The sequence below is a fragment of the Fistularia commersonii genome, chromosome 35 (genome assembly GCF_037954325.1).
Source record: "Fistularia commersonii isolate RoL2024-O1a breed Wild chromosome 35, RoL_Fcom_v1.0, whole genome shotgun sequence".
NCBI classification, from domain to species: Eukaryota; Metazoa; Chordata; class Actinopteri; order Syngnathiformes; family Fistulariidae; genus Fistularia; species Fistularia commersonii.
In genome coordinates, this window is record NC_141318.1 from 3,915,483 (window position 1) to 3,937,026 (window position 21,544).

A 21,544-nucleotide genomic window follows, 5' to 3' on the forward strand; every position below is an offset into this window, starting at 1 on the left:
TGTCAGATGTATGTGTTTTATTGCACTGGGATTTGGAGGGGTAAAAGATCTGGGGGTAAAGCCTACAAGTTTTTTATGTCGACAAAGTTGGTTGTATCGCAGTCGTGATTGCCGTCAGCATGCTGACGATGGCGGTCGCTGCTAGATTAAAAAAAAATGGTCCAGTCTGACACGGTTTGATCAAAATTGCAGGACTTGGTTTACACCACGTGGAGACCCAAAGGGACCTGCTGCTCACAGCCTGGTTCCCATGACGACGATGTCCTGAGGTAGACCGGCCGTCTCAATGGGCTCAAAGGAGCAAAACTTGGAGAGGAAGTCAATAAACCTGCGATCGCTTTGCCTCAACTCGCAGAACACTCCTCTTGAACCTTTAAAAGATAAAAATAAAAATTAGGTGATGTAGGTTCATAACACAATTTAGAACAAATCGGGATTATTCAAACTAATGTGTCATTAAAATATTCATGCTGTTATTACAACTTCCGAGCACTGGGCTGGGGCTGTGCTGTTTGGCCCAATGAACCACTGAGTTTACACAGGAGCCCAATTTTAACACCTTGATGTATGAGTGAGGGAACAGTGATGGGGAAGTCACTGAAAATAATATCAAAAATTATCCGTCTAAAAATAATGAGCAAAATATCTGAAAAATGGCTAGCGTTGGCTGAAAAAAAAATTAAAACTTATTTTCAAATGATTACATATTAACTAATGCCCTTTCTGCGACACTAAGAATCCCTTATCACATACCTATTGAAATATCTTTATCAAATTGAATTTATTTTTTAACACAAACCACAGCTGTGAAAAGGGAATTTATGCCAATGGTTTGGACAAAAGGCCCAAATAGCGCCACCTAGTGGAGAGTCTGGTGCCACCTTTTTTTGACAGTGAGCCGTTAATACCAGAATTTTCCATCGGGGGACGCTGTGCCAGGGTAAGACCTACCGCTGCTCCTGATGGACGACATCAGCTGGGCAATCATTCGCTTCGCCGGGGACGGATCTGTGACCCGCGGCAGTACTTGTGCAGCGAACATGGAAGGGAACTCCTCTAACACCGAGCTACTTCTTGCCCCCTGCAGTGAAAATGTAAAAACAAAATAAAATGATGTGTCCGCTCGTGTGTTGTATGTAGGCGATTTGGTGACCTCTGATTCCCGCACCTGAATCCCGACCACAGCTGGCTTGGCGTCAGCGAGCGCCATCGCATAGCCACATAGTCCGATCTCATCCTCCAGCACAAGCGCGCATTGAGGGCTCGGCGAGATTTCACCCGACGCCAGGCTGCGCTGGGGCAGAGGCGGCGTTGAGATGGAGCGAGGAATTGGAAATATAGCAGAAAGGATTAAAAAGAAAAAAACCTTTTTACCAATCGCTGATGAGACGCGGTTGGTTCATCGGGGGGATTTTACCCTGGCCAGCTCTTTGCAGCTCCCCAAAAACCCTCTGCACTTCCGCCTAAAGCAGCGAACAAGCTTATTATCATGGGTTGCAGATTTAAAAAAAAAAAGAAAGAAAGAAAAGGCGGCAGGTAATCGCCGCCGCTGCTGCTGATGCCCTCACCTTGTCCTCGGGGCAGTACGGGCGTATGCAGTACACGGCCGTGGCAGGTGGATGCTTGAACAGGTCCCTGTTTCCGTGGCAAGGCAGCATTCTCTGCAAGGACCAACCAACGGCGGGTTACTCTCCGGGAAGACACGGTCACATCGTTCATTTAAAAAAAAAAAAAAAAAACAAGACGATGGTTCGTTCCATTTCAAACCGTCATATGATATGTTTCGACGGCAGTTGGATTACCTGGAACTCTCCAGAAAGGCCCCCCCTGAAGCCCCAGGGTTCCGGATCATCATTCATCGGCTGGGATGACGGTCGACCGAGGCCTCCTGTTCACATTTTAAAGATTTTTAATAAACTGGCGTTATAAATAAGATAATATAAAACAAGATATGGTATTTGTTAAACTGTGCCACTAAGGGGAATCTGAGTCATCTCAGCAGAAGCAGTACAATATGTGTAAAAAGTACAAAGGTGTGGGAAGTTGTAAAATAAATAAAGAAAAGCATGAAATATTCAAGAATTATAACATAAATATTTCTAATATTTTAGATATTTAAGTGACTTTCTTTCATATAATTTCTATACATGTTACAGTGTGAATTGTCCCTTCAACAGGTATTTTTCCATTATCTTTTATCTAAATAAGGCATTTCTTTCCAATTAAATGATCAAAACACTGATGATTATTGGATGTCCGACATGCATGATAGTCATGCACATATAATTTCTTTACATGTTATGGTGTAAATTGTTCTTGTCCCAAAGTATTTTAATAAACAGTGGTGCTTAAAATTCTGGCATAATTGTGACATTATCATTTTTACTACAACTATAATTTCCATGTTTCCACCTTGACTTTAATGAAGCTACAGATCAGCGGCTGCGTAGAGAGGCACCGGAGTTATTCATGACGTTCCCTTGATTCTCTCACCCAGACTTTTGACGTAGGACCGCGCCAGGCCTACGCCGCTCTTGATGTCGCAAATGTAGTTGTAGAGGTCGTAGAGGATGCTGCGATTCGGGGCGTTGGACAGGCGGTTGAACATCTGCACCACCGCTTCGCACATGTCGTCAAAGAGCTGCGCCCTCGAGCACCACTCCGCCGTCTTAAAAAAAAAAAAAAAAGTAAGAGGCCTGTAGACTGAGAGAGCTGCCATCTGAGTCCGAAATGAGCTTAAACCGACCGTGTCCGTCTGAGCGGAGGCGGCGCTCCGGTGGTTTTTAAGCCAGTCCAGCTCCTGCAGCATGCTCCTGGCCGTAGGCCCGTGCTCGTACGGCAGGTAGAAGAGCTCCGCCAGCAGCTTCAGATCGTCCAAGGTTAACGGCTCGGCCGTGTACAGCGGGTTCTCTCCGGGCCCCGGAACGAAGGAGCTCGTCTCGCCCATATCCGTCTGCATGGGCTCCTCGCCGGAGGGCTCCTTCTTGAGTCGGGCTGAGGGAGAAACATCGAGGGAGGAGATCACCATGCGGCGTAACCGCTTCCTGACGGCGCGCCAACCGAAGCTTACCTCCTGGCTGATCTGCACGGAGGAACTCCTGCAGCCAGTCAGTCAGGGCCAGCATCAGGGCTTTCTGGGGACTATAGCAGGGGTCTTGCTCTTCGTCACCTGCCGAGAAAGGAGTCTTGCTAGTTCCGTGAGGTGGACCAGGACCCGTTTGGAACAGACGCCACTCACCCATTTCCACGTCCTTCAGGCAGCCCTCCGCCGGAGCCCTGCACCACGTTGCCAGAGTGTGGATGGCCACGAAGTTCGGGTAGAACTCGCAGTTGGGGTTAGTGAGCACACCTCTCAGCTTGGGGATCAGCTCGGTAGGCCGGTCCTGATCCGAGAGTGACGGAACAGGGTGAGCGACGACCCTCAGATACATACCGGCAAGAATTAATAGAACTCAAACGCCGGGTTTCGATGCTATTAGTCCACCGACAATGAATACAAGCCCATAATTGTTACATCAAACGATGTCACCAAGTCATACATAGGGGAAAAGCTTCCCCGGAGAGCATGGGAATTCTCCACCTTCATAATCTTCAGGTGTACCTTGTAAGGCCCGATGAACAGCCTCTGCGGATCGTAATCGTTGGCATGGATATTGTCCCAGATGACTGGCGGCCTCTTCAGAATGGAGGACACCTCCTCTATGGACTCCACTGAGATTTTATGGGACACAACTTTTGGACCTAAATAAGAATAATAATACTAATAATGATAATGAACGACAGCAGCAAAACTAGGAATTTTGCACCGTATGACTTTATCCTCACCGGTCCACAGGACATCGATCCCCGGCAGCAGGTCGTCTCCGACGGTGTGCAGGTAGGACGACTGCGATACGCTGGGCGTGCAGAAGGCAGCGCAGTAATCTGGGAGATTAAAATCAGATTTTTTTGAAAACGTTAGAATCAAGTTACTGTAAACAGAAAGGCAATAATTGGAGCGCCGAGATAAGATAAAATAAAACAAGATAAGGGGTTTCTTAAACTGTGCCACTAAGAGAAAACTGCGTCGTCTCAGCAGAGGAAGTACAAGCAATAATTGTAAAAAGGACAAAGGTGGGAGAGTTGTAAAATAAGAAGAAAAAATGTAAAATATTCAAGTACTATTACATACAAATTTGGCATAAGTACAAATGTTATTTAACTGATTTTCTTTCATATAATTTCTATACATGTTATGGTATGAATTGTCCCTTCAACAAGTATTTTTCCATTATTTTTTATCTAAATGGAGCATTTCTTTCCAATCAAATTATCAAGACACTCATGATGATAGGAGGTCCTACACGCATGATGGTCACACAGCTATCGTAAAACAGCGGATTATATGTATCCTGCACAGACGATGAGTTTTTCGATCACCTGCAGCGACTGAATGAATGGTTCAAAAGGATCGAACCTGTGGGGCAGAAGAGGAAGGTCTCGGGTTCTCCGAGGTGACGGTAGACGTCGTTGGTGACGGCCACCTGGGCGTGGGCGAAGGAGCTGTAGGCCTCCTTATCGGCTGGGCACATCTCCGCCTCGATGTCATCAAACAATAAAGAGAAGGAGGTGCAGCCAAAGTCCCTGACCTGAGGTGAAGACGATTGACACGAAGCATTCAGGTGCATATTCAACTTTGAATAAAAATATTTAGTTACTCACAAGAGTATTTACAACAACTTCAATGATCCCCAAGGGGCAAACTGCTTTTTGCTGAAAGCGAATAAAGTGGAGGAGAATCAAAATAGAACTCTATATAAAATTATAGAATAAAACGGTGAATATCCCGAGTGAAATAAAAACAGTAAAGATCAATAGATCAATATATATATGGACAAACACACACACGTATACCGTAATTTCCGGATGATAAACCGCACCTTTTTAAACTTAAACAACGATGCAGCTTATATATGGATTTTTTGGGGGGGGCTAACAAGCTTTATGACGCTAAAACATTTATCCTCATCACATCAGACCAATGAAATAACTGGGCAATTCTGAGTCTGTTCAACTCCAACACCAAAGAAGACGACTTTGACAGTTTTAGTGCGCAGGAGGAATCCTAAGATAGCAATCAGCTCGCCGGTGCGGCTTATATTGAGGTGCGCTCGATAGTCCGGACATGACGGTATATATGTTCGATTCAGTGTAGAAACTTGGTTCCCTGTACATTGAAATTCCTACTTTGCTGTCCGCAGTGCTTTTGGATATGTGCTTATAGGGAGAGTTTAAACATTATTATAAATATGAATCTGAAGAGTGCGATAGAACAGAGGCAGCGCAATAAGATGTTTTAGTATAACTCACAAAGCCATGGGCAAGCGTGAGTGCAATTTAAGTAAGCGGTAGATTTTACATGCGTCGCCTGTCGGTTAAAACGAGTTCTTTAGATCATGTCGTTTTCCGTTTTCACACTCTTGTTATTAAATTAAAAATCTGAGGTTTTGATCGACCCATTTTTAGAGCATCTATGTGTCTTAGCATCCCGACGGCGGGAGCTAAAGGCCCACCTGGTCCAGCTTCCTCTTCAGGGCCGCCACCTCTTTGGGGTTGGAGAAGGTGATGTCCAGGCCAGGTGAGAGGGCGTAGACGAAATCCACCTGGTGCGCTTTCGCCGCCGATATCAAGGCGATGAGTTGCTCTGTATGTGGGGAGAACGGGGAGTTACGCACTCCTGACTATGACCTTTACATCTATGGACACAAACAAACAAACAAACACGCGGGCTTTCTGCTTTGTAGCATAGCAGCGGTCGCGCATGCTAAATTGTGACACTATCCCGCTATTTGTGGTTTTTTTCAGTAAATTTGTCTTTGTTATGGCTCCTAAATAAACATAAAACTGCTTGTTGTATTAAGAACGTAGAAGACTATGTTGACAAAGCAAATGTCTCAAGTCTTAGGAGAAGAAAAGTAATTGTTAGTTTGGATTATTGAAAAACAGCTAGCTGGAGATAGCGTTAGCGAGGGTCTCATATGCGAGAAGGCGTCATTTTTGCTCAAAGGAAACAAAAAGAGAAATAATTAATATCATCTTTAATTCCTTTCTGTATTTTTGCCATAAAAAGTTTCCAAAGAGTACGGTGTGTATTTTGGAGCTGGAGAACGGATCAATGGGATTTAAACTAATTTTAATGGATAAAAAGAACAAATTAAATTCACAAGTTGAGCTTCTACTGTATATTTAAATACAAAATATAGGCATACAGCTATTTGTTTTGAAAAGTAATCTGGGATTCGAATATCCAGACTTGATTTGCCGATGCGTGTTTTCCCCACGCGTGACATCAGGTTTGACCCACTCACCTGCCTCCCGGGCCGAGTACAGGTCCCGCCAGTACATCCGGTGCTTGTAGTCGTCCTTGGGCGCGTACAGGTACGTGTTCAGACCCCACTCTCGCTCCCTGCCACGGCCACGACACACGAGATCAGGAAAACCTCCCACGGGATTTTCAAGTGGAGACCACCCACGGGGTTTGAGGTCGAGTACCTTCTGAAAAGCTCCGTCCTCTGCTCCATCGTCCACGGACGCCCGTAGAAACCTGCAGCGATCGAGAGATGCACGCGTGGATGTGACAGAGAGAGAACCCCACGGATGGTGGTGCGACCACGCACTCCCACCGGTGCTCACCTTCCACGACCCCGCTGATGAAGCGTCTCTGGACGGCCCCCGCGGTCGACATGGTTCACGGCGGTTCGTGGGGTGCAGCTGCTACGCTGTCGTTTCCTCTCCACGGGTGTCCACGCCTCAGCTGTCAGTCATGTGTCCACGCAAGCCTTTATGTCACGGACTTGCACCTCCACGTCACGCATGCGCAGAACTGCCTTATTTTGTTTTCCTCACATGGACGGGCAGCCAAAGTCCACGGCAGTTAAAAAAAAAGACAACAAAAAAAACACGCAACGGGAAAGGCTCTTTTGTTCCGCGCGCGTGAACTTCACCCTCGAGTCCGTGGCGTGGGGCTCAGACGTCCCGACGTCTTAAAGGGACAGTAAACCTCTCTTAAAGGGCCAGTACGCCATAAATGACTCCTGCAAAGAGGGTTCCTTGATCGATTCCCACAAGGTTCTGGAGGTAAAAGGTCTGATTGTCTTAAAAATAACAATTCAAAGGCATGCATTGACAAGATTGGCATGCATATGTAACATTTTGGATTTGAATTAGTCATAAATTCAGAATCTGCCATCTACTTATTCATAGATTTTTTTTGTCTTGCTATCTCCTGTCTATTTATATTCATATTTATTTCCTTTTTTTCACGTAACTGTTACGCCGCTGTGACCGAGGACTTTCCCCTATGGGAATCAATAAAGTTTATCTCAGATATTTAACATTAAGGAGTAGTTACATTTATTTTACATTAGGTCACATTTATACTCTTACCGTTACATGTGGCCCTTTGAGCATAACCATTATGCTAATGTGGGCTTTCGTGAAAATGAGTTTGATACCCTTGCTCTAAATTGTCCGTTCAGAAAATGTATTTCATGCTGAAATACATGTAATAATCGATTATCTTTGACTTAAATCTCTATGGGCCACTTATTGAGGTCTTCACGTGAACTATATAATCTATGCAAATGCGCACGCACACACACACAAACGCACACACACACACACTAGGGAGAATCAACAAGGCAAACAGCGTGTTGATAGTTCATCAAGACACGGCCTTTATTTATTTTATTTATAAACACAAAATTTACAAAAGTTCATCTGTGTTACGGAATGAAATTAATAACTTTTAAGGGGCGCTTAACACACTCCTCTGACATGTGATATAATGCTTGAATGAGTACAAACAGTAAAAAAAAAAAACATTAAGAGCTTTAGTAAAAAAAAATAAAAATAAAAAAAAGAAACATTTTAAAAAAGTTGCTACACGATGGCGAGCCGCTAGCTCTGAGGTTCAAAGTACTTCTTTATTTTTAATTCTCCTCCTCTTTTGAAGAGCGCGTATGGGCCGACGTGGCAGCCTCGGTGCCGCTACCTGTCGCGGCTCCTCTGGGCTTGCCTCAGCAGCGAGTCGAAGTCCAGTTCCTCGAATCTGCCGCGCGCTGGGGACGATTCCGCGCCCCTGCTTGCATCTAAGACGGGGGGAGGGGGAGACAAGAGACGGGCGTGGCTGTCAGAAAAAGAAGAGGAGCCGCGCAAATCCAGAAATACAGACGATACATAAAGGGACCGTCCGATACTTGCTCTTCCGATTGGAGATATGATGAAATATTTTAAGTCCAGAAGGAAATTTTTGTGCCAGATGGCTCCAAAATTGCAAAGTATGGAGTAATATTAGACATGACAGGGTAAATAATGCACAATTATCCCCAGCATTTTTAATTCGAATGAAAGACATTATAGAGAAATATATTGCATATGATATTGAACTTAAAATCGCCTCGGGTCAGGGGTCAGCAAACTTTACCAGTCAAAGAGCCATTTGGACAAGTTTCCCCAAATTTAAAATAAATTAACAAAGAATATAATGTTTTTTGGGGTTTTTTTGCCTTTATGCTATGTATAGCCAAAATATGTGTTGCATTTTTTTCACATCAATGAACTGCAGAGAAAACAAAATTACATTTCTGGATGCAGCAACACATTTTGAAATCAGAAAAAAAGACTTTGGGTTGAAGGTTACTTTGAAGCAAAATACTCAAAGGCTATTTGAGTCCTTGTATTTATAAAAAACAAAGAAACAGAACTTAAATCATCCACCGGCAGCAAACAAAAAATGCCGTCCTCTCTCTGTGTGCTGTCAAAAATATTTCAACACGTTTTATTTAGATGTTACAAGATCGACGATTAAAATTGCACTTTAATTCAACACTAATTAAATTGCGTTTTAATTCAATTAAATACGGAATTACATTCAAAAGCCACAGGAAGCCGCGGGTTGTGGACTCCGGCTCTAGGTACTGAGATTAATATTGTACATGGTGATGGAAACATTTAGCAGATGACATTGAAAGCAAGCGAGAAAAATCTCGCTTCCTACCGAGATCGGCGTAGTCCGAGTTGCAAAACTGCCGCCTCCCGCCGAAGCAGATGTCGAACGGCAGCTCGTCGGGCCTCCTTAGCTTCCCGCCGTTGTCGATGGCCGCGAAGGCGTCCTCCATGTTGTAGAACGTGACGAAGCCGTAGTGGTCCCTGCGGGCCGCCGGAGACGAGCGTTTAAAAAGACGCCGGCCGGAGGAAAAGTTAACGCCGCAACCCTCGGGATGAAGCTCGCACTCACCCTTTGTCCCTGAAGTGAAGCGACACACATTCCACCTCGCCGAACTGAGAGAAGCGCTCCCTAAGCTCGTCGTGCGTCATGGACCTGCGGATCCGGCCGACGTACACCACCCTGCGCTCGTCCTGCAGGAAAAGGGGAGTCAAAGGTGGGACGGGGTCAGCTGCCGTGCCTTTAACCCGCCATTAAATGTGTCAAAAAGAGTGTTTCCTCACAATGGCTTTCAGTTTCTGGATCCTGGCCTCGCGTTCCCGCCGCAGCTTCCTGGACTCCCTGCTGCTGCCGGGGGCAAGACAACGGCTCAAATGTTAAACGTGGCAAAACCGGGGAGTTTTCCAGGATAACTGTGTTTTTTTTTTTGCTTTCTGATACATGCTGTCATCTGCGTTAGGAGCCAGCGGGATGAGCGTTTCACAACAACGTTGCTGCCGTTGTGCAAGAAGTAGCGTTAAAAAAAAAAAAAAAAAAGGAGGCAGACGCAGTGACCCCCTGCCAGCGAACATCAACAAAAAAACACAAGCGAGGTGTGCTTTTTGTTGATTTAATGGTGAAATGCTGAGATACCGCACCCGAGAACATTATCCTATTTACAGGGATTTGGTGCGGCGGACATCAACCGGCGAGACATCGGAAGCCAGTCGGGGACGGTTTGATCGTTTTAAAAGGAGGAGCGGCATTCACTCCGTCGCTAAATGAAGTCGAGGCAAAGGGTAGCAAAGGGTGCAAGTGACATTTAGCAACCTGTTGTGTGTAGCAAGTAAGTTGAGCGATTGAGCGGGAAATGTCACACACATCTTTGTCCGATAGTCAAGCTAAATACACTTGATAAAACCAGATTAGATCATTACATTCTCTTGTATTATGTAGTGTTTTTTTATGAAATATGTGTTTTATTCATTTTTTTTAAATTGAAGACAGGTCACAAAACCGGGGTCTGGACCAGATTAATAGTCTTTTAATTCATTTTACGGTGGGAAATTGATATACGAGACGGCTGTCTGGCACTAACGTACTCACCTACAAACGTCTCTCCAGCGGCTGCGGCACACCGGCGAGAGCGGCGACGGGGACCTGGACCAGGACCGAGACCTCGACCTGCTGCACCGCGACCGGGGGAGTCCGAAGCGGCGAGGAGGGGAGCAGGAGGAGGCGGAGGGAGACGGCGACGACGACCACGAGCTGCCCTCTGAGCGCCGGCAACGGAGCCTGGACACACGCGGCGAGCGTTACAGAAAACCCAAAACAGGGGGAAACGTAGACCGGGGTCACGTGCGATAGGACACAGACCTGCGCCTTTTTGGAGAGCGAGATCCTGAGCTGGAAGAGGAGGAGGAGGACGACGAAGAACATGGGCTGGAGTCGGAAGGCGGGGATCTTCTCCTGTACGCCCTCTTCTCTCTCCCTCTGCTGGGAGGAGTGGGTGGAGGAGTGGGCAGCGCGTCTGTCTCCGTGGCCGCATCCCCTGGGAACGGCGGCACCGCCCCCTTAAAGTCCTCCGTGTTGCGCGGGACGTTGGCGCGGGAGTCGCCGGGCGACTTCACCCCAGCATCCCTTTTGGCAGCACCGCCGTGTGCGGAGGGCTCAGCGGGAGGATGCGAGGCGGCGCTCGTCCGGGAAGGATCCGACGGCAGGCAGTAATCGTGATCCGAAGACACGGAAAAGAGCGCGTGCGGGGAGGGCTGGGAGGAACGGGACCCCGCGGCGTGCCCCCTCCTGGACGGGAGGCGCCGCGGCTCAATGATCTGGATGGCCTTGGGCGGAGGATGCCGCCGCCTCGGCGACTGCCGGGCACCGAGGACGACCTCCGCGCGCGGCGACTCGCCGGCGTTTGCGTGATCTAACCCCCGGACGTCAGAGGGATCCCCAGCAGAGTCTGACGCGGTCAGAGGTTTGTGTCCCACGAGGGGAGCCGTCGACGCATCTGCGGCTCCGTCCCGTCCCGCGGGTCCTCCTGGCCGTCTGGGCTCAGGCCCCCGTCCTGCTTCAGCTGGAGGTGGAAGGAGACAGTCTGGATGAGAGCAACTCTATAACAACAACAGCAATAATAATAATGATGATCATGTCAGGATCCAGATGGTTACCTTGTTTTTCTTCAAACTGCTCCAACAGGCTGGTCAGATCCGTTGCTTCAATCCCTTAACGACAAGCATCACAAAAGCCATCACGTGGAGTATTTAAACACTTTTCAGTTACACCTTGACTAACAAGTTTAACTGCTTCCGTGAAGCGAGCATGTGAGTCAGCTCGCTCATTTATCAAGTTTCCCCACTGAAATGAACTGAAAAACACAACCAGTCCACAATGCGCACGCCTCACGTTTTGCAGGTGGCGCCACATGGTGGTAAAAAAAAAATATCACACTGTTCACTCCTAACGCAGATCTGGACTTGTATCACAAAGCAAGAAAACCAAATAGACAAATAAAAGTAATTTAAAATAATGATAATAATAATTAATTAAAAAAACAAAAACAAAAAAAAAACACTGACAGCTTGTGTCTTGGAAAATCGGTGAGTTTATTCACTCGTTAGGCAATGTTCCACGGTAAAGAAAAACTCAAGGGGGTTTTTGTTCAACCTACTCACCTGCTACACTTGGCTCCTTGAGGGAAGAGACCCCGGAACCTGCGGCGCCGTGGTGTTCGTCCGGAGGAGAGGGCGGAGAGGTGACCTGATCTGGACCTGCTGACTGGGGAATCTTTGGAAGGTCCGCTAGCTTAGCGTCGGGCCGTTTTGCGTTCTCTGAGTGGGCTCTCTCCGCAGAGAGCGGCGTAGGAGGTCCTGAGAAGGTTTTGCAGGCGTCCTCCGCGAACCTGCTCTCGTCGTCCTGAGTTCCGTTGCCGCCTGGGAGACGGTCGTGCTTTGGTTGCGCCTCTGGGGACGGGGACGTTGCGGGCAGCTCCTCCGGGCACCGCCGGCCGTCATTGCTGAGGGCTTTGCGAAGGAGGTTCACTTTGGTTTCACCCGAAGAGAGGGGGGACGTCGACGTTGTCACGGCGACGGGCAGGGGGAGGAGGACGGGATTCGGGGGGTCGCTGCTAAGCAGCGCCGGCTTCTTCACTGGGCTTTTCTTGCAGGACGGGCCCTCCGGCAGGGGACTCGCCGGAGACGCCGTTTTGGACACGGTCCTTAGACACCCGGCCGGCAGAGGAGCACGATCGGAGGGATATTCCGGGGGCCCGCGGACCCGCGGGGGGACCGTGCCGGCACAGTTTGGCTGGCGGTGCGACACCTTCGCCGTCCGTCTGTCGTCCGTTTGCCCGTGCAAACAGAGGATCGGGGTCAGCTCTTTGGGGGGTTCGGGGACGGTGGGCCACATGGTGGTGTAGTTCCCCTGCTTCTCCACCAGAGGGGGGCGTCTCTGGCGCAGCTGCCTGTACTGCTGGAGGCTGAGGGACTTGGCTCTGGGCTCGCTTTTGGAGAGCGACCCCTGGGTTTCTGGAGTGCCATCGGCACTGGGGGCCGCCGGGGTTTTAAGTGCCATTTCGACAGCCGTTGTGTCGCTTTCCTCCGCGTTTGCTCCCGCACGATCGTCGATGGAGGCGATGTGGACGGCGCCGAACCTCACCTTCTTCTTTTCTCTGGCCAGCTGGGCTTCGGGCGACCTCCCATTCGCCAGCGCGCTTTTCAGCGGTTTCCCGCCACTCGCTTCGCCGTCCGGATCCGCATCTCCCTCCGCCTCTCTCCGGGGCTCGTCGTCCTCTGACACCACGTGTATCTCCTCATCACTGTCTCCCGTGGGCCTCTCGTACTTCCAAACTTCCTCTTTAGAGAACAAGGTCCGGATTCCCCGTGAGGCGGCGCAGGTCCTGGCGGCGCTCTTCCGGCCCCGGCCCTCCCCCTCCTCCACCTGAAGCTGCAGGCAATAGGGGTGCATGAGCTTCACCAGGTTGACCAGGGACGCGGTGGTGAAGACCTCGACTTCACCCTCGCGGCTCTTGCATTTGGGCTGAAACAACATCTGGGCTGTTTTCCGGCTGAACTCCTGCGTCCGATGGCCGTCATCCACCGCCCGGCGGGCCTCGCCCTCGTCCCCGTGGCAGATTTTGATGGCGACATTTGCCGCCTGTCGTCTCGGCGGTGATGCTCCAGCCTGAGGAAGAGATAAACATCATCGAGCAACTTCAACTGATTTTTCTAATCGGTCGATTATCACCACAGGGGCCGCGCCCTCCTACCTTCAACGTGTCCCTGCGCTCCTGGCGGCTGAGGAGCTTGGTATTGGGCAGGGTGTCGAACGGGGACAGCGCTTCCCCATCGTCGTCCTCCACGCAGTCCAGTATCTCGGTCAGAGCCGAAAGCAGCGTCTCGCTCTCATCCTCCGCCGCACTCTTGTCCTGAAACACAGGACGGCGTGTGAGAAAGCGCCGGTTTGGCAACATCGGCGGACATTTTGAGGGGCGATTCCGCGTCACAATCTGACCTCCGGTGTGACGGCGGAGTCCTCGAAGATGGCCAGGATGGAGTGATCCACGCAGGACGGGGGGTCCACTTCCACACCACGGCACAGGAGCAACTGCGGAGAAACACATGGTACTAAACGCACATATACAAACATCTCTCATTTAATTCAACTATTGAGGGTTCTTTGTTTACATTACATTCAGCAGACGGCAGGGAGGTCAACAGGCGAGGGATCAGAAAAGTCATTTAATGCCGGTCAAGGGCGGTTCGATCATTAAAAAAAAGCATACCGGCATTCCCGCTGTCAGTAAATGAAATGTAACCATAAAGTGTAGCAAATACCGCTATACACAGTTGCATTTAGTGTGTAGCGACTAAATTAAGGCATCCTCTTCTGATCTTCACGGTAAATGAACTTAATAAAAACAGTTTATTTCTTTAGATTCTCATTTATTATTTCTACATACAATTACTTGATATGTATAAAGTATGTTTTTCTTTTTTTAAAAAACACGTCACAAATACGGGGGGCTGAAACAGATTAATTGCATTCCAATTCACTTCAATGGGGAAATTGAATTTGATTTTGGAGCGCTGATAAGTCAAGGTATTACTGTACTTTCTTGTTATTTCAAATGAAAACTGACATTTCCCCAACGGACGCTGTGATGTCACTTCCTGTATTGGTGAGGAGGGAACATCTTTATCATAATAATAACATGTTTGTTTAAGGCGCCTTATGAGACACTCAAGGACATGGTACAGACGTACACAAAAAATACAAACTTAAAAAGAAACATGTGACAATTATGACTTAATGTTAGTATGAAGTCATAGGAGGGTTCATGATGTCACCTACGTGACATCACACAACATGATGGATGAATATGATGGTATGACATCATGCTCCTCTTATGACATCACAGCCCACTGAAACTAGATAATAAAAAAGGTTTTTTAGAGAAAGGAGTTTAATAATTCTCTGGACTAGACAGCTTTTTTTTTAATTGAACATAAACAGCATAAACAAATATACACATGTACAAATAAACATGGCAAGGTTGAATCGAATATCAATGAAACAACTGGGGATGAGGGAGCAAAGGACATAAGGACATTTGTTCTGTATGTAATCAGAAGTTAACAGTGTTAAAGGTGTGTGAGAAATGTTCAATGCTAGACAAAAAAGAAGTAAAAGAAAATAATTAAAAAGATAGCCAAATAAAATAAAAAATAAAGGGGGGAGAAAAAAAAACTTGCAAGGAGAATATAACATATATCTAACTTAGTGGTTCACAAGAACTCTCAGACATATATTTTTTGGTTTTTGGATTTTTCCACAAGTTTTAAGGATTTTTCGTATAATTCAAAATCGTTTATAAAGAACGTAAAATTGGGGGAACACTTTTGCATTCTGTTTTTGTGACTGAAGAACTTGGCCAGGCCTAAAATAACATTGACACACAGTTCATCTCTTTTGTTGCTTAGCAGTAAACCAAATGTAATGTCATCTCTTGAGAAGGAAACCGGTGACGATGGAAAATTGTCTAACCCATTTTTGAGTTTTCGTCCAAAAGCCCTGTACTTTTCCGCATGAGAAAAATATACGGTCAGTGGTTTCAATGTTGTCTTCACAAAAGGTACAATTATTATCGTCAATATTAAAGCCTACCCTCAATAATTCCTTAGATGGGTAAATGGCATTCATAATTTTGAAGTGGGTCACTTTTGCTTTGGGGGGTATGGGTAGAGTCAGATACATAGTTCGCAGCCTGGCAATCGATACCTTATCAAATTCATTTAAAATATTTTTGTTTTGACGTCCAAGGAATAAGGTTTCCTCTGAACTGCACGGATATGGACACTGCAGGGATCTACACTTCCTGCTCCTCTTCTTCGGGGTTATTACAAGAGTTTTCCTGCAGACGTGCTCTCTACTGCCCCCTACAGGTCACTCTGCCTGCATTCCCGTCTGCACAACTTTTCGTGCTCGGTTCAAAAACCCGTCCCGACGTGTCACGGCTCTGCCACTCCACCCGTGACACGTCCCCCCACCTTCCCCAGTCGCTGCCACCCACGGACGTCCCCATGACAAAGCGCGGCCCGCCCCGCCGAATCGCTCCAAAAACGATTCCCCACAGTGGGTGGAAAGTGGGCAACGAGACAGGGACACTCAGTGCCGGTAACACGACGTGACGTGGAGTTAACGCGGATTGGAGCGGGAGGGTGGGGTTGTGGGGCTGTCCACGACCCACGGAAGATTAAAAAAAAGGAGGGGGAGGGAGTGGTTAGTTGTTTTTTTAATCTGACACTTCCACGCCCGAGTCGTGTACGTCGAACCGGATACCCGACAAGTCAACCCAAAACCCACGGGCGCGTCCACCGCTTCCTGCGGCTGGATCGCAGCTACCGGAGCCACGTGGAACTCCGTGGTTCGCGCGTGCTAAACGGCAAACCCGGAAAACGAAACCCGCCCGGTTTCCGGTGTTCGGCCGCCGGTTCGGCTCAGACGGCGGTTCCGGTACCTGACTCCCGCACGGACATCCGCCGCGGCCGGCATTTAAACTCCCGTCGTCCCCCCTCCACCGCGCCGCCATCTTGCTGCTCCACATGGTCGCTTGGCAGGCCCCGGCCGGAGACACGTGTTTTTTTTTTTACCGGTTCCGCGCCTGCGCAACACGATTACCGGAAGCTGGTCTGGCGCGCGCCTCTGCCGAGAGAGAGAAGGCGGAAGTCGGATCCTGCTTTTAAAAATAAAACGAGAAGTTATTTCAAAAATGATATTTTGAATACATTTTTTACGGGTCCGATTACCAAACGGAGAACAATGTATCTCACTTTACCTATATCCCCTAAGGGAAAAGAAACGCATTTTAAAATGACCGACTCATCTGAAGAATTATCGAGGTTTAATATTGAATTAAATATTTGTACATTTTGTGAAAACAGAAGTGAAATCACAGACCATACATTTTCTCATGCGAAAAAGCACACTGTTTTGGGGCTAAAACTCAAAAAGAAAAAAAATCCATCTTTGGAAATTTCTCTCTCAAGAAATTATAAAACATTTGGTTTACTATTAGGAAACAAATGAGATAACCCTGTTAATGTTATTTTAGGTTTGGCCAAGTTCTTCATACATAAAAATGGCATTCAAAAATGTCTCCCCAATTTTAATTTATATAAAAAAGATTTTGAATTATATTTAAGATCTTCAAAACTTATGGAAAAATCCCCAAACCAAAAAACATACCGTTTTATGAATGATATTCTCTTAGATCCACTGACCTTAATACATATTGTATGCCCTTTGCCATTTTTTTTTCTTTTTTTCCCAAATTTACTCTTGTTTAATCCTACAGTAAATTTGTTGTATACAAAATAAGTGCCTTATGTTTCCTCATGCCTATTAAATGTCACCGATTGAATTTAGCCATGCTTGTTTGTTTATATGATGTGTTTTTGTTTATACTTTAAGTTCAGTAAAGGTTTAAATAAATAAATAAATAAATAAAGCGCACGATAATTTCAAGCTCAACAATTAAGAGAAAAGTTTGAAATTGTGTGTTCAGACTCGACAATTAAGAGAATACTTTAGAATTAAATATTCAGGATTTGTTTTATTTTGTCATTAGGACAAATGCATCACTATCTTGCACTTGATATGATATACATTCAAATGTATTCTTTTTAGATTATTTTCTTAATCGAAGTGTTTGATATCTTTGCACATCTTCTTAGTGCTCAGAAGGCAGGCCGTAATCGGGCCGCGGTTCCGGTACAGGAAACACAGAGGTTATCCGAGATCCAGTGCCACCGGTGGGTCATTTTATCGTGATTGTTCTATGTGTTGCAATGAAAAGTCAACCTAAGGTGGAAAAAAGTGGCAGCGGAGATTAATTTACCTGCCAGGAAGAAGAAATTAAGTATAGGTGAGATGGATTCACCCTCATGGTGGGATTAAACCACCTGCTAGTGAGATAGAATCATCTGTTACTAAGATTAAAACACTCGTCGGTGAGACAAAATCACATGTTACTGAGATTAAACCACCTGTCAGTGAGATTAAATCACATGCTACTGAGATTCTGTCAGTGCAATTGAATTAGCTGTCAGTAAGATTAAACCACCCTCCAGTGAGATGGGATCTCCTGCCAGTAAGATTAAACTACCTGTCAGTGTGTTCGGATCGCTTTACTGAGGCAGAGCGTCCTGTCAGTGAGATTAAACAACCTGTCGATGAGATTAAACCATCTATTGCTGAGATTAAAACACCTGTCAGTGAGATTAAATCACATGTTAAGAGATTGAATCACCTGTCGGTGAGACTAGAAACACCTTCCAGTGAGAGGAAACCAATTCCAGTGTGATAGAACATCTTGTCGTTGATATGAAATCACCTGTCGGCTGGATTAAATCATACATCACCGAGATTGAATCCGTGAGATTAAACAATTGTCAGTGAAAGATCCCGGCTTTTTGTAAAACCTATTATTGTTTTGCGTTTGTCATCTGTCATTTACACAACAGGTAAACAAGCAGCTAAAAAAAATTGTAAGGTAAAAAAACTGCATTTATAGCAATGCCTGCCATGAACATAGAGCATAGAAGCTTTCCCACCCAAGAAAGTGCAATGACATGCATTAGCGTGTTAACAGGGAAGGTGCTTATTTTAAACTAATGAATTCAATATCCTCACAGTTTATCTTGCACACGGGGGTGGTGGAGCGCCTGTCACTGCAGTGAGAGTCGGGTTTGTCCTGTACTGATCACCTATCAATCTCAAGGCCACATATGGAGACAGCTCACACGCCTATAGATCTTGTTTTTTTTTCTTGAGTAACCTTGATTTCCTTGAATCGCTCAGAGACACCGCGCCACCTCCTTCATTTCCACCTTCCCATTTTCTCCTTTTTAACTCCCAAGGCTTCTCGTTCACGGCCGATGATCAGTGACCTGCCTCCGGGGCGACCTGCTGGTTCCCCCCGTCAATTTAGTGTCTGTCAATTTTTCTCTGTGCTTTTATCGGGACAGGGAGAACAGCACCCCCTCCCACGTCCCCAACCTCCTCCTTTTTATTTATTTTTTTAAAGCAATCTTCTAGCAATTTAATGCTACACTGTTGTTACAGCAGCTTCCCCCAGCAGCTGTCTGCCGTGTCACAGCAGGGTGATTGCAGGTGTAATTGAGAGAATTAATTACAGCCCTGTTCCATTTAGTGTGACAGGCCTTCCGCCGAGCGGGCGCGAGCAGCTCGGGGCCCCGGAGCCACTCAGGGCCCACCCGAACGGAACGGGGTCTGCAATTAATGTGATTAATGACACCAGTTTACCCCGCGGCGGGCATGTTGTTTTACACCTGTCCGCCGGTTCCACCCACGGCGGAGTCCTGTTCCTCCACAGGTGTGCGCCCCACTGGGAGGGGTTCCTGGGAAGGGGAAAAAAAATTGGGAAAATACAGGAAAAATGCTGCTGCTCCTCATTTATAGATTTTTGTATGATGACTAGAAAAAAATTGGATTATGGAGTTTTTTTAATTTGGGAAAACTGTTGCATAAAATCACGCTCAGCTCTGAGACAAATCTCGCTTTTTGTAAAATATCTAATTTCTGCACCTCCTTTATCACTGAGTAAATTAAATTGCTTGATTTTTCTTTTTCTCATTCAATCACGGTTCAAATACAATGAATCCTCTGCAATTAATCTCTTGGCATGTTCAAATACATCTGTTTTTCAGGTCAAGAGTAAAATAGAACAGAACCTTTAATCGCCCCACAATGGGGAAAAATTCAGTTTTGCATGATGGAAACTGGACAGTGCAGTAGAGGTAGTTGCTACAGTAACGCACAAAGTATTGGAAAAAAGGAGAAAATAAAAAAAATTAAACAATGAAAGCGGAAAGTGCAGTAGGTTATTACCTCTGCATAACTTGTCATAGTTTGTTATTCTCTGTGACAAATTTTTTATAATTTTTTGTACTTTTGCACTGTAGGTTTTGGAGTCACACCATTTCAATGTTCCGTATGTGTGAACATATGAGAGAATTGACACTAAAGTATCGGAAAAAGAAGAGTAAAAAAACAAAACAAAACATAATTTATCAAAAAAATAAAGTGAAATTTTATTTTATGTATTTTATTATAATATGTAATATATTTATTTGATATATATTTGTACTAATATTGATATGAATATTATATTACATATTATATTAGATATTCAATTACTTTATTTAATATAGATTATATATTTTATAATTTTATTTATCCTAAGAAATAGGATACTAAGTAATTTCTCCTCAGAAACAACCAAAAACACGAGAGGTCGCTCCTTCCACGGCTGCGGATTATTTTGTCCACTAGATGGCGCTGTCGGACCCGCCACTTGGAGAGTTGGATCCTCCGTGCGTGATGAGCGGCGGCGCGTCACCCCGCCACCGGCCCGCGGTTATCTCCTCATTTATTTTTTTCTTTCTTTATTTATTCCTTGGACAGCGGACGTTTCCTGGCCCGTTTTATCTCACGCACACCAGCGAGGAGTTGACCTTTCCGCTGAATGTCACGGCGGCGACGTGCAGTGGATGTGCCAGATAAGTGTGTATGTATATATGTGTGTGTGTGTGTGTGTGTGGGTGTGTGAGTGGGTGTGTGGGGTTGCAAAAGACGTTTTCACGAGGTTCCATCCCCCTCCCACCCCACCCTGCGTGTACTTCCCATGTACATCTTACCTAATCTACTCACTGACCCCTTTTTTTTTTCTGACATCCATCCTGTTGCTGCACACACACACACACACACACACACACAACTCTCGAAACACATTACTGTTTGAAACAGGGCCAAAGGACCCTCCGGTGTCGGCGAGAGCATCCAGGAGTGTGAAGGAACTTGTGTGTGAGCATGTGTGTGTTGGTTTTGTGAAAGTGGGTCACCTTACTGCAACATCCAGTGCCGAACCACCCAGTCGATACACACACACACACACACAGGCACACACACACGTCAGAGTGTTTTTTGCGTAACAGTTGCAGCGGAGTGTTGTTTTAAAAAATAAAAAGGCCAAAAAAGGCCAAAAAGGTGCGGTCTTTACCTGGCCACCTTCAAGGAGGCCGAGGGGGGAAAAGGGGAGCGTGGTCTTCTCCCTCGGCCTTCTTTGATTTTTCTCCTCTGCTTCAATTCTGTTGCTTTCATAGCCGAGGAGAGGAATGCCCTCCCACAAGGCATGGAGAACATCTGTTAGGACTGAAGGCCTGAGGAAAAAAAAAAAGGGGAAGAGGCAGAGGAGGAGGAGCAGGAGGAGGATGGGCACCCGGATCAGTCGAGAGATCAGTGGAAAGAGCAGGAGTGCAGGCGCAGAGGTGGGGAAATGGGAGGTGAGCGCGGCGAGACGTCAGCCTGGTGGAGACCACCCCTGGAGAAGACGGTCCGGGGGGACGTGCACGTCCGCACACAAACACGCTGTAACGGAGAAGCGCATGAATAATGTAGACGCTTCACCCTTAGCTCGCACCCCATGCTTCACCCTCTGCTCCTCCCTCTGCTTCACTCTCAGCCTCGATGCACACAGCGTTTTTGTCAGATGATTAACCACTTCATTTTCTACCCAAGCAACTTTTCAAAATAAATGCACGTCCACACGTGCGTGATGGTTGCCCGGGAAACATTTGTTAACATGCTTCTGCAGGCTCTTTTATTGTATTTAATTCAAACTAATTTAATTCAATTTAATTTAAATTTCTTCTATTTTATTTTATCTTATTTTATCTTATTTTATTTTATTTTATTTTATTTTATTTTATTTTATCTTATTTTTTGTTTATCATTTTTGCCTCCTATAATTGGCTTGAATAGTTGCAACTGGCTAGCGTG

General features: G+C 46.2%; 1 protein-coding gene across 1 annotated transcript; it reads right to left on the reverse strand.

The window, feature by feature from the left end:
- Positions 1–2: 2 nt before the first annotated feature.
- ogal (O-GlcNAcase like) lies at positions 3–16,331 on the reverse strand. The gene is made up of 29 exons (XM_086142197.1): positions 16,203–16,331; positions 13,697–13,789; positions 13,452–13,610; positions 11,860–13,366; positions 11,356–11,409; positions 10,562–11,261; positions 10,292–10,480; positions 9,490–9,550; positions 9,278–9,399; positions 9,038–9,189; positions 8,033–8,129; positions 7,325–7,337; positions 6,673–6,700; positions 6,532–6,583; positions 6,348–6,445; positions 5,553–5,683; positions 4,457–4,628; positions 3,826–3,924; positions 3,602–3,741; positions 3,239–3,383; positions 3,071–3,169; positions 2,747–2,994; positions 2,494–2,668; positions 1,803–1,888; positions 1,569–1,661; positions 1,375–1,463; positions 1,169–1,289; positions 952–1,081; positions 3–371 (listed from the first exon to the last, which is right to left on the reverse strand). The coding sequence occupies exons 1-29, from the start codon at positions 16,287–16,289 to the stop codon at positions 235–237; spliced, it is 5,277 nt and encodes a 1,758-aa protein (XP_085998323.1). The 5' UTR covers positions 16,290–16,331; the 3' UTR covers positions 3–234.
- Positions 16,332–21,544: the final 5,213 nt, after the last annotated feature.